The sequence below is a fragment of the Triticum aestivum genome, chromosome 7B (genome assembly GCF_018294505.1).
Source record: "Triticum aestivum cultivar Chinese Spring chromosome 7B, IWGSC CS RefSeq v2.1, whole genome shotgun sequence".
Classification (NCBI taxonomy): domain Eukaryota; kingdom Viridiplantae; phylum Streptophyta; class Magnoliopsida; order Poales; family Poaceae; genus Triticum; species Triticum aestivum.
Window position 1 is genome coordinate 439,018,258 of NC_057813.1, and position 10,564 is coordinate 439,028,821.

A 10,564-nucleotide genomic window follows, 5' to 3' on the forward strand; every position below is an offset into this window, starting at 1 on the left:
CTGCAACTTCTATGGCGATGGAGCCGAATACTGACCTTATCCCTTATAAAGCCTATGACTCCAAGGTGCCGGACTCCTTGCCGGACTCCGAACCTCCTACGCCCTTACCAATCGAATCCGATTGGGCGCCGACCATGGAATTCACCGCTGCGGACATCTTTCAGCACTCACCCCTCGGCGACATCCTGAATTCGCTAAAGCATCTCTCGTTATCAGGAGAGCCCTGGCCGGACTGCGGTCAGGATGGTTGGGATGCGGAGGACAAAGAAATTCAAATCCCACCCACCACCCACTTTGTAGCCACTGTCGACGATCTAACCGACATGCTAGACTACGACTCCGAAGACATCAACGGTATGGACGGCGATGCCCGAGACTACCAAGAACCAGCGCCTACCGAGCACTGGAAGGCCACCCCAACCCATGATGTATATATGGTGGACACCCCAAAAGGAAACAATAACGAGGAACAACGGGATGCGGCAAAGGATAACTCCGCCGACAAACAACCAAAACGGCGACGCAGGCGCCGCCCTAAGTCCCGCCTCGACAAAAACAGCACTCCTAATGACCCAGCAATAGAGCAGGGCAAACCAATGGGCGACGAGCACGCAACCAAGAAATCATCTGAACAGGACGAATCGGATAATCAATCCATGCCCGGCGAAAACAACAGTCCAGACGATCTCACGCCGGACACACCACCGGAGCACAAGAATCTTCGAAAAAGGCTTGTCGCCACTACAAGAAATTTGAAAAAGGAGAAACGGAAGCTCAAAACAGCGGAAGACATACTCAAAATGAGGTGGAGCAAAGTACTCAAGACCGCGGACAAATATGGCAATAGCCACCAAACAAAGAGCTACCCGAAGCGAAAGCTGCTGCCAGAATTCGACGAGGAGGCCATAGAGCCCCCATAGCCAAAAAGCGAAGAGGCCACCTGGCCGGATAGACGACCAGACGACAGGCCAAAAGCGACAAGCGACGCCGCACACAAGCCGACACACGATCCTCGTAAAACAGATGGCCCGGTCAGGTCCATTTATGGACCAAAAAAGAAGGCCCCAGGAAGCAACACAACACGCCGCATGTTCGAAGATAACGGCACGCCTAAATACAGGGGCGCCGCACACCCACTATGTTTCACCGATGAGGTGCTGGATCATGAATTCCCAGCGGGATTCAAGCCCATAAACAAAGAGGCCCACGACGGAACAACAGACCCCGGAGTCTGGATTGAGGATTACATCCTGCACATACACATGGCTAGAGGAGACGATCTCCATGCCATAAAATATCTACCCCTCAAGCTCAAAGGGCCAGCTCGGCATTGGCTCAAAAGCCTCCCAGAAAATACTATTGGAAGTTGGGAAGAGCTCGAGGACGCGTTTAGAGCAAATTTTCAAGGGACTTATGTCCGCCCTCCGGATGCAGATGATTTAAGTCACATAACTCAACAACTCGGGGAATCATCGCGCAAATTCTGGAACAGGTTTCTCACCAAAAAGAACCAAATAGTCGACTGTCCGGACGCCGAAGCCTTAGCAGCTTTTAAACATAATGTCCGAGACGAATGGCTCGCCAGACACCTCGGCCAAGAGAAGCCGAGAACAATGGCCGCACTAACAAGTCTCATGACCCGCTTTTGCGCAGGGGAAGACAGCTGGCTAGCAAGATGTAGCACCAGCGACCCGAGTACATCCGAGATAAGAGATGGAAATGGAAAATCATGGCGCAGAAAGGACCAGCGCCGAAATAAAGAAAAAAGCCCAAAGAACACGGCGGTCAACGCCGGATTCAAAAACTCACGGCCGAATAACAAAACACTGCCTCTTAAGGATAGCAGCGACGAGCTATCCAACCTCAACAAAATTTTGGATCGGATATGTCAAATCCATAGTACTTTCGGGAAGCCTGCAAACCACACCCATCGGGATTGTTGGGTTTTCAAACAGTCCGGCCGACTCAATGCCGAACACAAGGGGCTCGACGCGCAAAGCGAAGATGATGATGAACCCCGCCAACAGAGCGCCGGAAAACAAAAGACTTTCCCAAAAGAAGTCAAAACAGTAAACTCACTTCATGTGATAATACGGAACAACAGTGCGGCACCCGCCAAAGTAGGTGTCGCACGGTCCACCCCGGCGGAACCTCGAGATTGGATGTCAAAACCAATTACTTTCGACCACCTGGACTATTCCAGAAGTATTCGAAACGCAGGATGGACTGTCCTAATATTGGATCCTACAATCGACGGACTACAATTTACACAAGTCCTAATGGATGGCGGCAGTGATTTAAACCTGCTATATCCAGACACAATCCACAAGTTGGGGATAGACCGTACTAAAATTCGCCATAGCCACACTTCCTTCAAAGGAGTGGTGCCAGGCCCTTGCGCCAAGTGCACGGGCTCCTTACAACTAGAAGTTGTGTTCGGGCCACCCGGCAACTTCCGACGCGAAAAGCTAATCTTTCACGTCGCCCCATTCAAAAGCAGCCATCAAGCGCTATTGGGACGTGAAGCTTTTGTCCGCTTTAATGCAATACCACACTACGCGTCTCTTACACTTAAAATGCCCGGTCCACGTGGCATCATCTTATTAAAAGGTCGTTCAAGACCCCGGACACGGCTAGACGAGTCCGGCATAAATAAGCTAGGGGCTCCCTAGCCGCACACCCCTTTACAAGGGGCTGTGCGTATGAGCAATAATGAGCCAATATAAGCTCAACTTTATTCATTCATTCATATTTCGATTTTTAATACATTTTTTTGCACGATTTCCTTTCAAGCTAAGTTCCTCTCTTTTTACAGATGAACAACGTGCACAGCCGTCCAGGATACGGCACAATGGAGACACAGGCGCACACGTGCAGCAGGGACCCGTCACAAGGATTCTTTTCAGATTAAGTCTCTGCGTAAACCTTTCTTACTGTCTTTTGTTGATTCACATCCCATGGTTTTTCACCATAACCAACGAGGAGGCTGGCGTTTTGGCATCGGCCGCGCCAGAAATTTTCGCCTGTACCTGGACACTAGGGGCTTAGGGCATTGTTCTGCCTGTTATTATAAAGACCGAATACCTTAGGGAGTGTTCGGCGTCTCGAGTTAGGCCTTATATGCATCAGCTCCGAGTCATGTCTTTGGTCAAATGTTGGGTTTGCCCGGCTCCTGTGTTTTGCTGCCTTACGTTCTGTATCATCGGCTAACGTGGCACCAGGAGAACTACTGCGATTGTACCCCGGTTCGGCTGGGTGAGCACCTCAGTAGAGAAAGCCGAAAACTGACTGTCATGATATAGCGAGAGACTGGTCAACCACTCGATCGACTATCGGAATGTTTAGAATTCCTCCGCTTTGACGAAGCACCGTTTCCCGGTCAGGCACATACGCGCCCCGAATTCGGAGAGTGCGGTGCCCCTAGGGGCTATATCGTAGCCCCACCTTCGAACTCCTATGGCTAAGTGAAAGTGATAAAGCATTATAGTCCGGTTGCCTCGTTTGCTACGCTATCACCTCCTTCACAGGACCAAGACGTTGGATTAAGTGTGAAAATGTGCTATTTCACAAACACCCCCGCACCATGTGCGTGGGGGCTGAAGCCGAAGACTGCCATCTTTCAGGTTATACACAAGTATACATTAAACGGCCGCACAGGAGATATTTCAGTACTGGAACGCACAAGTACAAAAAGCGCTTATATTATAAACATCATTTTACAAACCATAAAGTTCATTTGAACACGACATTTTTTGAGCACTGCGACTCTATTACATGAGCACCACGCATAACTTCCCCAAAATAGTGCTCGATGGGTAACCGGCTCTCATCCGAACCCTGGGTCGCAACAGCAGTGGCATCCATCTCCATCCAGTATGTCTTCACACGGGCGAGGGCCATCCATGCACCCTCTATGCAGGCCGACCGCTTCATCGCCTTAATATGCGGCACCGCCCCAAGAAATTGCTGCAATAAGCCAAAATAACTCTTTGGCTTGGGCCTATCCAGACAGACATGAGCCACGATATCTGTCATGGCAAATCCAGACAACCTATTCAGCTCAGCCCACTCAGCCAACCGATCGGTCAGCGGAAGTGAACGCTCCGGACTATGGAATTGAAACCAAAGAAAGCTCTTCCGTCTCGTGATCCTTCTGACTTCGGAAGTGCACAACGGCATCTGCCGCACTCGCCGCTAAATCCATACAAGGATCCTCCAGACCCCACAGCTGGCCAAGCTGAGCATACTTTGGATCTGTAAACCTCCGGCGTAGCAGAAAGGGCTTGCCAGCCACAATATCTCCGGCCTGGCGCAGCTCCTCCTTTATAGCCCGCATTGCAGAACGGGCATCCTTGGCTTCGGCGGTGGCCTTCTTCAGGTCTTCTTGTTCCGCCCGGCATTCTTTTTCAAGAACCTCATAGCGGTCGGTAGCATCTTTCAACTTCACGGCCATTTTGGCCATCTCCTCCCTGCTTCGGCAGTGTGCAGCCCTTTCGGCTTCTAGCTCTTCGGCCGCCCTCGAGGCAACCGCATCACTCCTTCTGGCTTGCTCCTTGGCTTGAGCAAGTTCGGCCCGAAGGCTCTCCACAGCAGCGGCACCATCTGCATTGAGCACACATGTTGTAAGGAGTGGGCTTCGGCTCCCTTATTAGGTGACCACGGAGAAGAAACCTACCTTGCGACTCGTCAAGTCGCCTGTTGACTAGCGCGATGTCTGCATCCGCAACGTCGAGTTGCCGCTTTAGTTCGGCAACTCCATCAGTCCGGCTAGCCACCGAACTATCCGCCACCTGCATAGGAAAGGCGAAAATCAATACCTGGGATTTTGATCCTCGGCACGCTGTCGTTCTCGACACCCTACCGAGTCTCAGGGGCTACTATCTATACAGGGCGCACTTTATGTGTAAAACTGTCAAAAGGTATGTCATTTTTACGTACCTCAAACCCCGCCAGCAAACTCCTGACGGCATCACGCAACCCGCCTTCGACGGATGAAATTCTTTCAATCACTGTACTCATCAGTGTACGGTGACCTTCTGAGATAGACACCCTCTCAAGCAGATCCTTCAGCTCCCCCGGCCGCACACTAGTTGGTGCCGAACTATTCGGCCCTGCCGGACTCAGGGATACCCTCCATGATGACACTTCAGGCTCGTCCGCCCTATCCGATGGTGCGGCAGATGGAGGCGTCTCGCTCTCCATCATCTCCGGACGAAGTTCCCCCGAAGACGAGCTCATCTGAGAAGGACGGAGATCCGAACTACAAGGTAAAAACTTAAGTTATCCTCAGAAGCACAAATAGGGATGTCCCTTATTACAAAACTCCCCTTTTTCTACTTACGGCTCGCTGGAGGGCTGATTCTTTAGGGGAGACTGTGCGGCCGGAGCCTTTTCGGACGCAGGACCCTCTGGTGAAGATCTCTTCCCCTGCTTCGGGGCTTTGGCCTCCAGGTTTTCAGAAGCGGTCCTCTTCTCCCCTTGGAAGGAGGGATTCTCGATCCCCCCTTCCTCAAAAGCCTCCTTGGTTGAGGCGGTAGTTCCTCTGTTCTCCCCTTCGCCTTCCTCTAAAGGCGCAACCTCCAGCATCCTGACCAGCACGGGATCCGGCGCGGTCTCTGGGAGGGGGACCGTATCAGTTTTGCTTGCGCTATCCACTCCTGTTTAGAGGATAGTTGGTCAAAAGGCGAATCATAGAAAGGCAAACAAACGGCATGTCCGGACACAGAGCTACTTACTTGTGTATCCGGGCGATTGCAGCTTAGGCCGGCGTCCTCGGTCAATTCCGGACACGCCTCTCGTGATCCGAAGAACAATTCGTACATCTCCGCGGGTGTAGTACCCATGAAGTGTTGGAGAATTCGTGGTACCTCCGGATTAAACTCCCACAGCCGGAGAGGACGGCGTTTGCAGGGCAGGAGACGCCTAATCAGCATGACCTGCATCACCACGACCAGATCGATCTCCCTCGATTGGAGGTCTCGAATCCGGCCCTGCAATAGGGGCACGTCCTTTGACGGCCCCCAGTTGAGCCCTTGGCTGACCCATGACATCGGCCGCTGCGGAGGGCCCGAACGGAAGATGAGCGGCGGCTTCTGCCTGCTGCCCCTGGGAGCGGTTATGTAGAACCACTCCTGCTGCCACAAGCCGAGCTCCTCCTGGAAAGAGCCCTCGGGCCATGGAGCGTCGACCCTTCTGCTCACAACTGCCCCGCCGCACTCCTCTTGACGGCCCTTGATCATCTTCGGCTCCACGTCGAAGGTCTTAAGCCACAAGCCGAAGTGAGGGGTAACGCGGAGGAAGGCTTCGCAGACGACAATGAATGAAGAGATGTGGAGGATGGACTCCGGAGCCAAGTCGTGGAATTCCAACCCATAGTAAAACATGAGCCCTCTCACAAAAGGATCCATCGGGAATCCTAAACCCCGACGGAGGTGGGATACAAACACGACATACTCGCCAGGCTCGGGGGTGGGAATGGCTTGCCCTTTGGCAGGCAACCTATGTGAAATCTCGTAAGTCAGGTACTTGGCCTCTCGCAGCTTTAGCACGTCCTCTTCCGTGACGGAGGAGGGCATCCACCGGCCTTGTAGGTTGGAGCCAGACATTGTTGAAGGTCCAAAGCGCTCGAATCTGGGGCTCTGGGTGTTGGAACTCAGGGCAAAGAGTAGATTCGATTGAGGATTGAAGAAAAGAAACGAGCCTTGGTCCCATTATAAAGAAGGAGAATACCAAGAGCCGTCCCCGTGACCGTTTGGGACTCGCCTCCGATAGAGGGGGCATGGCAACGGACACGGTTGGGTTACCCACGTCCGTATCAACGGGAATCCCGGAATAAGGGGAACACGATCTCTGCTTCGACAAGACGTGCCAAGGAAACCGCTTCACTACGCGCTGAGGTGGTATAATAAAAAACGATTCAAGTAAAGGCTTGGTAGTGGCGTGATGTCATGCCACAAAATACGTCAGCAGATTGAACTTCTGTACATATTATTCTCTCTACGGTGGAATGTGGAATTTATTTTGCAGAGCCGGACACTATCCTGTTGTTCACAATCTTCTATGAATATTTGAAGGAGGAACCCGCCTTGCAATGCCGAACAATATGCGCGCCGGACTCATCGTCATTGAAGCCTGGTTCAGGGGCTACTGAGGGAGTCCTGGACTAGGGGGTGTCCGGATAGCCGGACTATCATCATCGGCCAGACTCCAAGACTATGAAGATACAAGATTGAAGACTTCGTCCCATGTCCGGATGGGACTTTCCTTGGCGTGGAAGGCAAGCTTGGCGATACGGATATGTAGATCTCCTACCATTGTAATCGACTCTGTGTAACCCTAGCCCTCTCCGGTGTCTATATAAACCGGAGGGTTTTAGTCCGTAGGACGAACAACCATTACAACAATCATACCATAGGCTAGCTTCTAGGGTTTAGCCTCCTTGATCTCATGGTAGATCCACTCTTGTACTACCCATAACATCAATATCAATCAAGCAGGAGTAGGGTTTTACCTCCATCGAGAGGGCCCGAACCTGGGTAAAAACATCGTGTCCCTTGTCTCCTGTTACCATCCGCCTAGACGCACAGTTCGGGACCCCCTACCCGAGATCCGCCGGTTTTGACACCGACAGGTCTATGCCCATCTTTCGCACTGTGTTCTGATAAAGCAGGTTCAGGTTGCTGCCGCCGTCCATCAGGACTCTGGTGAGGTGAAATCCATCGACGATTGGGTCTAAAACCAATGCGGCGAATCCGCCATGGCAGATGCTAGTGGGGTGGTCCCTTCGATCAAAAGTGATCGGGCAGGAGGATCATGGGTTGAACTTCAGGGCGACTGGCTCCATCGCGTATACGTCCCTGAGTGCATGCTTCCGCTCCCTCTTGGGTATGTGGGTTGCGTATATCATGTTCACCGTCCGCACTTGTGGGGGGAAACCCTTCTGTCCTCTATTGTTCGGCGGTCGGGTCTCTTCCTCGTCATCGCTATGCAGCCCCTTGTCATTGTTTTTGGCAATTAGCTTGCCTGCCTGCTTGAATACCCAACAATCCCTGTTGGTGTGATTAGCTGGATTTTCGGGGGTACCATGTATCTGGCACGAGCGGTCGAGTATTCGGTCCAAATTGGACGGACCCGGAGTAGTTCTCTTGAATGGCTTTTTCCGTTGAGCGGATTTGGAGCCTCTGAATCCAGCGTTGACTGCCGTATCCTCGGTGTTATCGCCGTTAAAGCGGCATTTGTTCTTGTTGCGACGCGACCTGCCATTGCTGTCCTTATTATCCGGACTGCCAAAATTTTTGCTGAGGTTGTTACTGCGGGCTAGCCAGCTGCCCTCTCCCGCGCAGAAGTGGGTCATGAGTGATGTGAGGGCTGCCATGGATTTCGGCTTTTCCTGTCCTAGGTGCCGGGCAAGCCACTCGTCACGGATGTTATGCTTGAAGGTTGCGAGAGCCTCTGCATCCGGACAGTCGATGATTTGATTTTTCTTTGTTAAGAACCGTGTCCAGAATTGTCTGGCCGATTCGTCTGGCTGCTGAATTATGTGGCTTAGGTCATCAGCGTCTGGTGGTCGCACGTATGTGCCCTGGAAGTTATCAAGGAATGCGGCTTCCAGGTCCTCCCAGCACCCAATTGATTCTGCTGGCAAGCTATTAAGCCAATGCCGAGCTGGGCCTTTAAGCTTGAGTGGAAGGTATTTGATGGCGTGAAGATCATCGCCGCGGGCCACGTGGATATGAAGGAGATAGTCTTCGATCCAAACCGCGGGGTCTGTTGTGCCATCGTATGATTCAATGTTCACGGGTTTGAACCCTTCGAGGATTTGATGATCCATTACTTCATCTGTGAAGCATAGTGGGTGTGCGGTGCCTCTGTATTGGGCTATATCACGACGTAGCTCAAGCGAGCTTTGTCTACTGTGTTCGGCCCGGCCGGACTTGCTGTATCCGGCGCGACGATCATCGTCGCGAATCATGGGGCGCCCACGCGATCCGTAGATCGATCTTGATTGTCTTGCCTTATCCTCCAATATGTCTCGCAAGTCCGGCGCATTCCCCCGTGGCTTTATACTTTTCGAGCGATGCCGGGGTACGGTTTTAGTGGAGGGCCTAGAGGCCTCTCTGTCGCGGCCACGGGGTGGTCGGTCAGCCGTATTGTGCGCTGGTGATGCAGGTTTATATGCCTCCTCCTCTAATCGGGGGACCAGCTTGTGTTTGGGATAACTTTTGGAGGGGCGTTCGAGTTCATGCTCTTCGGCCGCAAGGACTTCAGTCCATCTGTCGGCTAGCAGGTCCTGATCAGCTCTAAGCTGCTGCTGCTTTTTCTTGAGGCTTCTTGCCGTGGCCATAAGCCTGCGTTTAAAACACTCTGGTTCGACGGGATCCTCTGGCACGACGAATTCGTCGTCGTCGTGGCTTGCCTCGTCTCCGGAGGGGGGCATGTAATTATCGTCCTCTACCTCTTTGTCTGCCGCTCTCTCGCGAGGGCTGGCTGCTTCGTCCTCCTGTGCTGAATCTTGCTGGAGGGGGTTGTCTTTGGCACTGTCAGGGGTGTTGTTGTCTCCGGTGCCGGAATCTCCATTCTTGTTGTGGCGGGATTTAGAGCAGCACCGCTGACGCCGGCACTTAGGCTGTTTCTTGGAGGGATCCTCCTCCGCTGTTCCATCGCCATTCCCGTCCTTTGGGGTGTCCACCATGTATATGTCGTATGACGAGGTGGCTTTCCAGTGCCCAGTAGGCGCTGGTTCTTGGTCGTCTCCGGCATCGTCGTCCATACCGTCGACGTCTTCGGATTCGAATTCTAGCATGTCGGTTAGATTGTCGACAGTGGCTATTAAGTGGGTGGTGGGTGGGCTTTGAATTTCTTCATCGTCCGCATCCCAACCATCCTGACCGTAGTCCGGCCAGGGCTCTCCTGATAACGAGACATACTTTAGCGAATTCAGGATGTCGCCGAAAGGTGAGTGTTGAAAGATGTCCGCAGCGGTGAACTCCATGATCGGCGCCCAATCGGATTCGATTGGAAGGGGCGCGGGAGGTTCGGAGTCCGGCGAGGAGTCCGGCACCTCGGAGTCACAAGCTTCACAAGGGACAAGGTCAGTATTCGGCTCCATCGCCATAGAGGTTGCAGCCCCCGAGGCGGTGTCTAGCCACCCATCCTCGATCTGCGCAGCCGGCTCCGAATTAAGGGTCGGAGCGGACTCGTGTGCGGCCTCCAGGGCACTGTCCGGCAGCAGAGCTAAATCATGCCCATCGTGACAGTGCGGCGCGCTCGGCTGTGGCTCGAATCCATCGAAGATCAAGTTTCCGCGGATGTCCGCCGTGAAGTTCAGACTTCCAAATCTGACCTCATGACCAGGGGCGTAGCTTTCGATCTGCTCCAGATGGCCAAGCGAATTGGCCCGCAGTGCGAAGCCGCCGAATACGAAGATCTGTCCGGGGAGAAAAGTCTCACCCTGGACTGCGTCGTTGTTGTTGACGATCGAAGGAGCCATCGAGCCTATCGGTGACGACACAGAGGAACTCTCAATGAAAGCACCAATGTCGGTGTCAAAACCGGTGGATCTTGG

At 52.9% G+C, this 10,564-nt stretch overlaps 1 protein-coding gene across 1 annotated transcript; it reads left to right on the plus strand.

Moving 5' to 3' along the window:
* Window positions 1–2,171: 2,171 nt before the first annotated feature.
* LOC123162004 (uncharacterized) lies at window positions 2,172–2,672 on the plus strand (the record flags this gene model as incomplete). Its single annotated transcript, XM_044579810.1, has 1 exon — window positions 2,172–2,672. A coding segment is annotated over one exon (501 nt), but the record flags the coding sequence as incomplete, so codon positions are not given.
* Window positions 2,673–10,564: the final 7,892 nt, after the last annotated feature.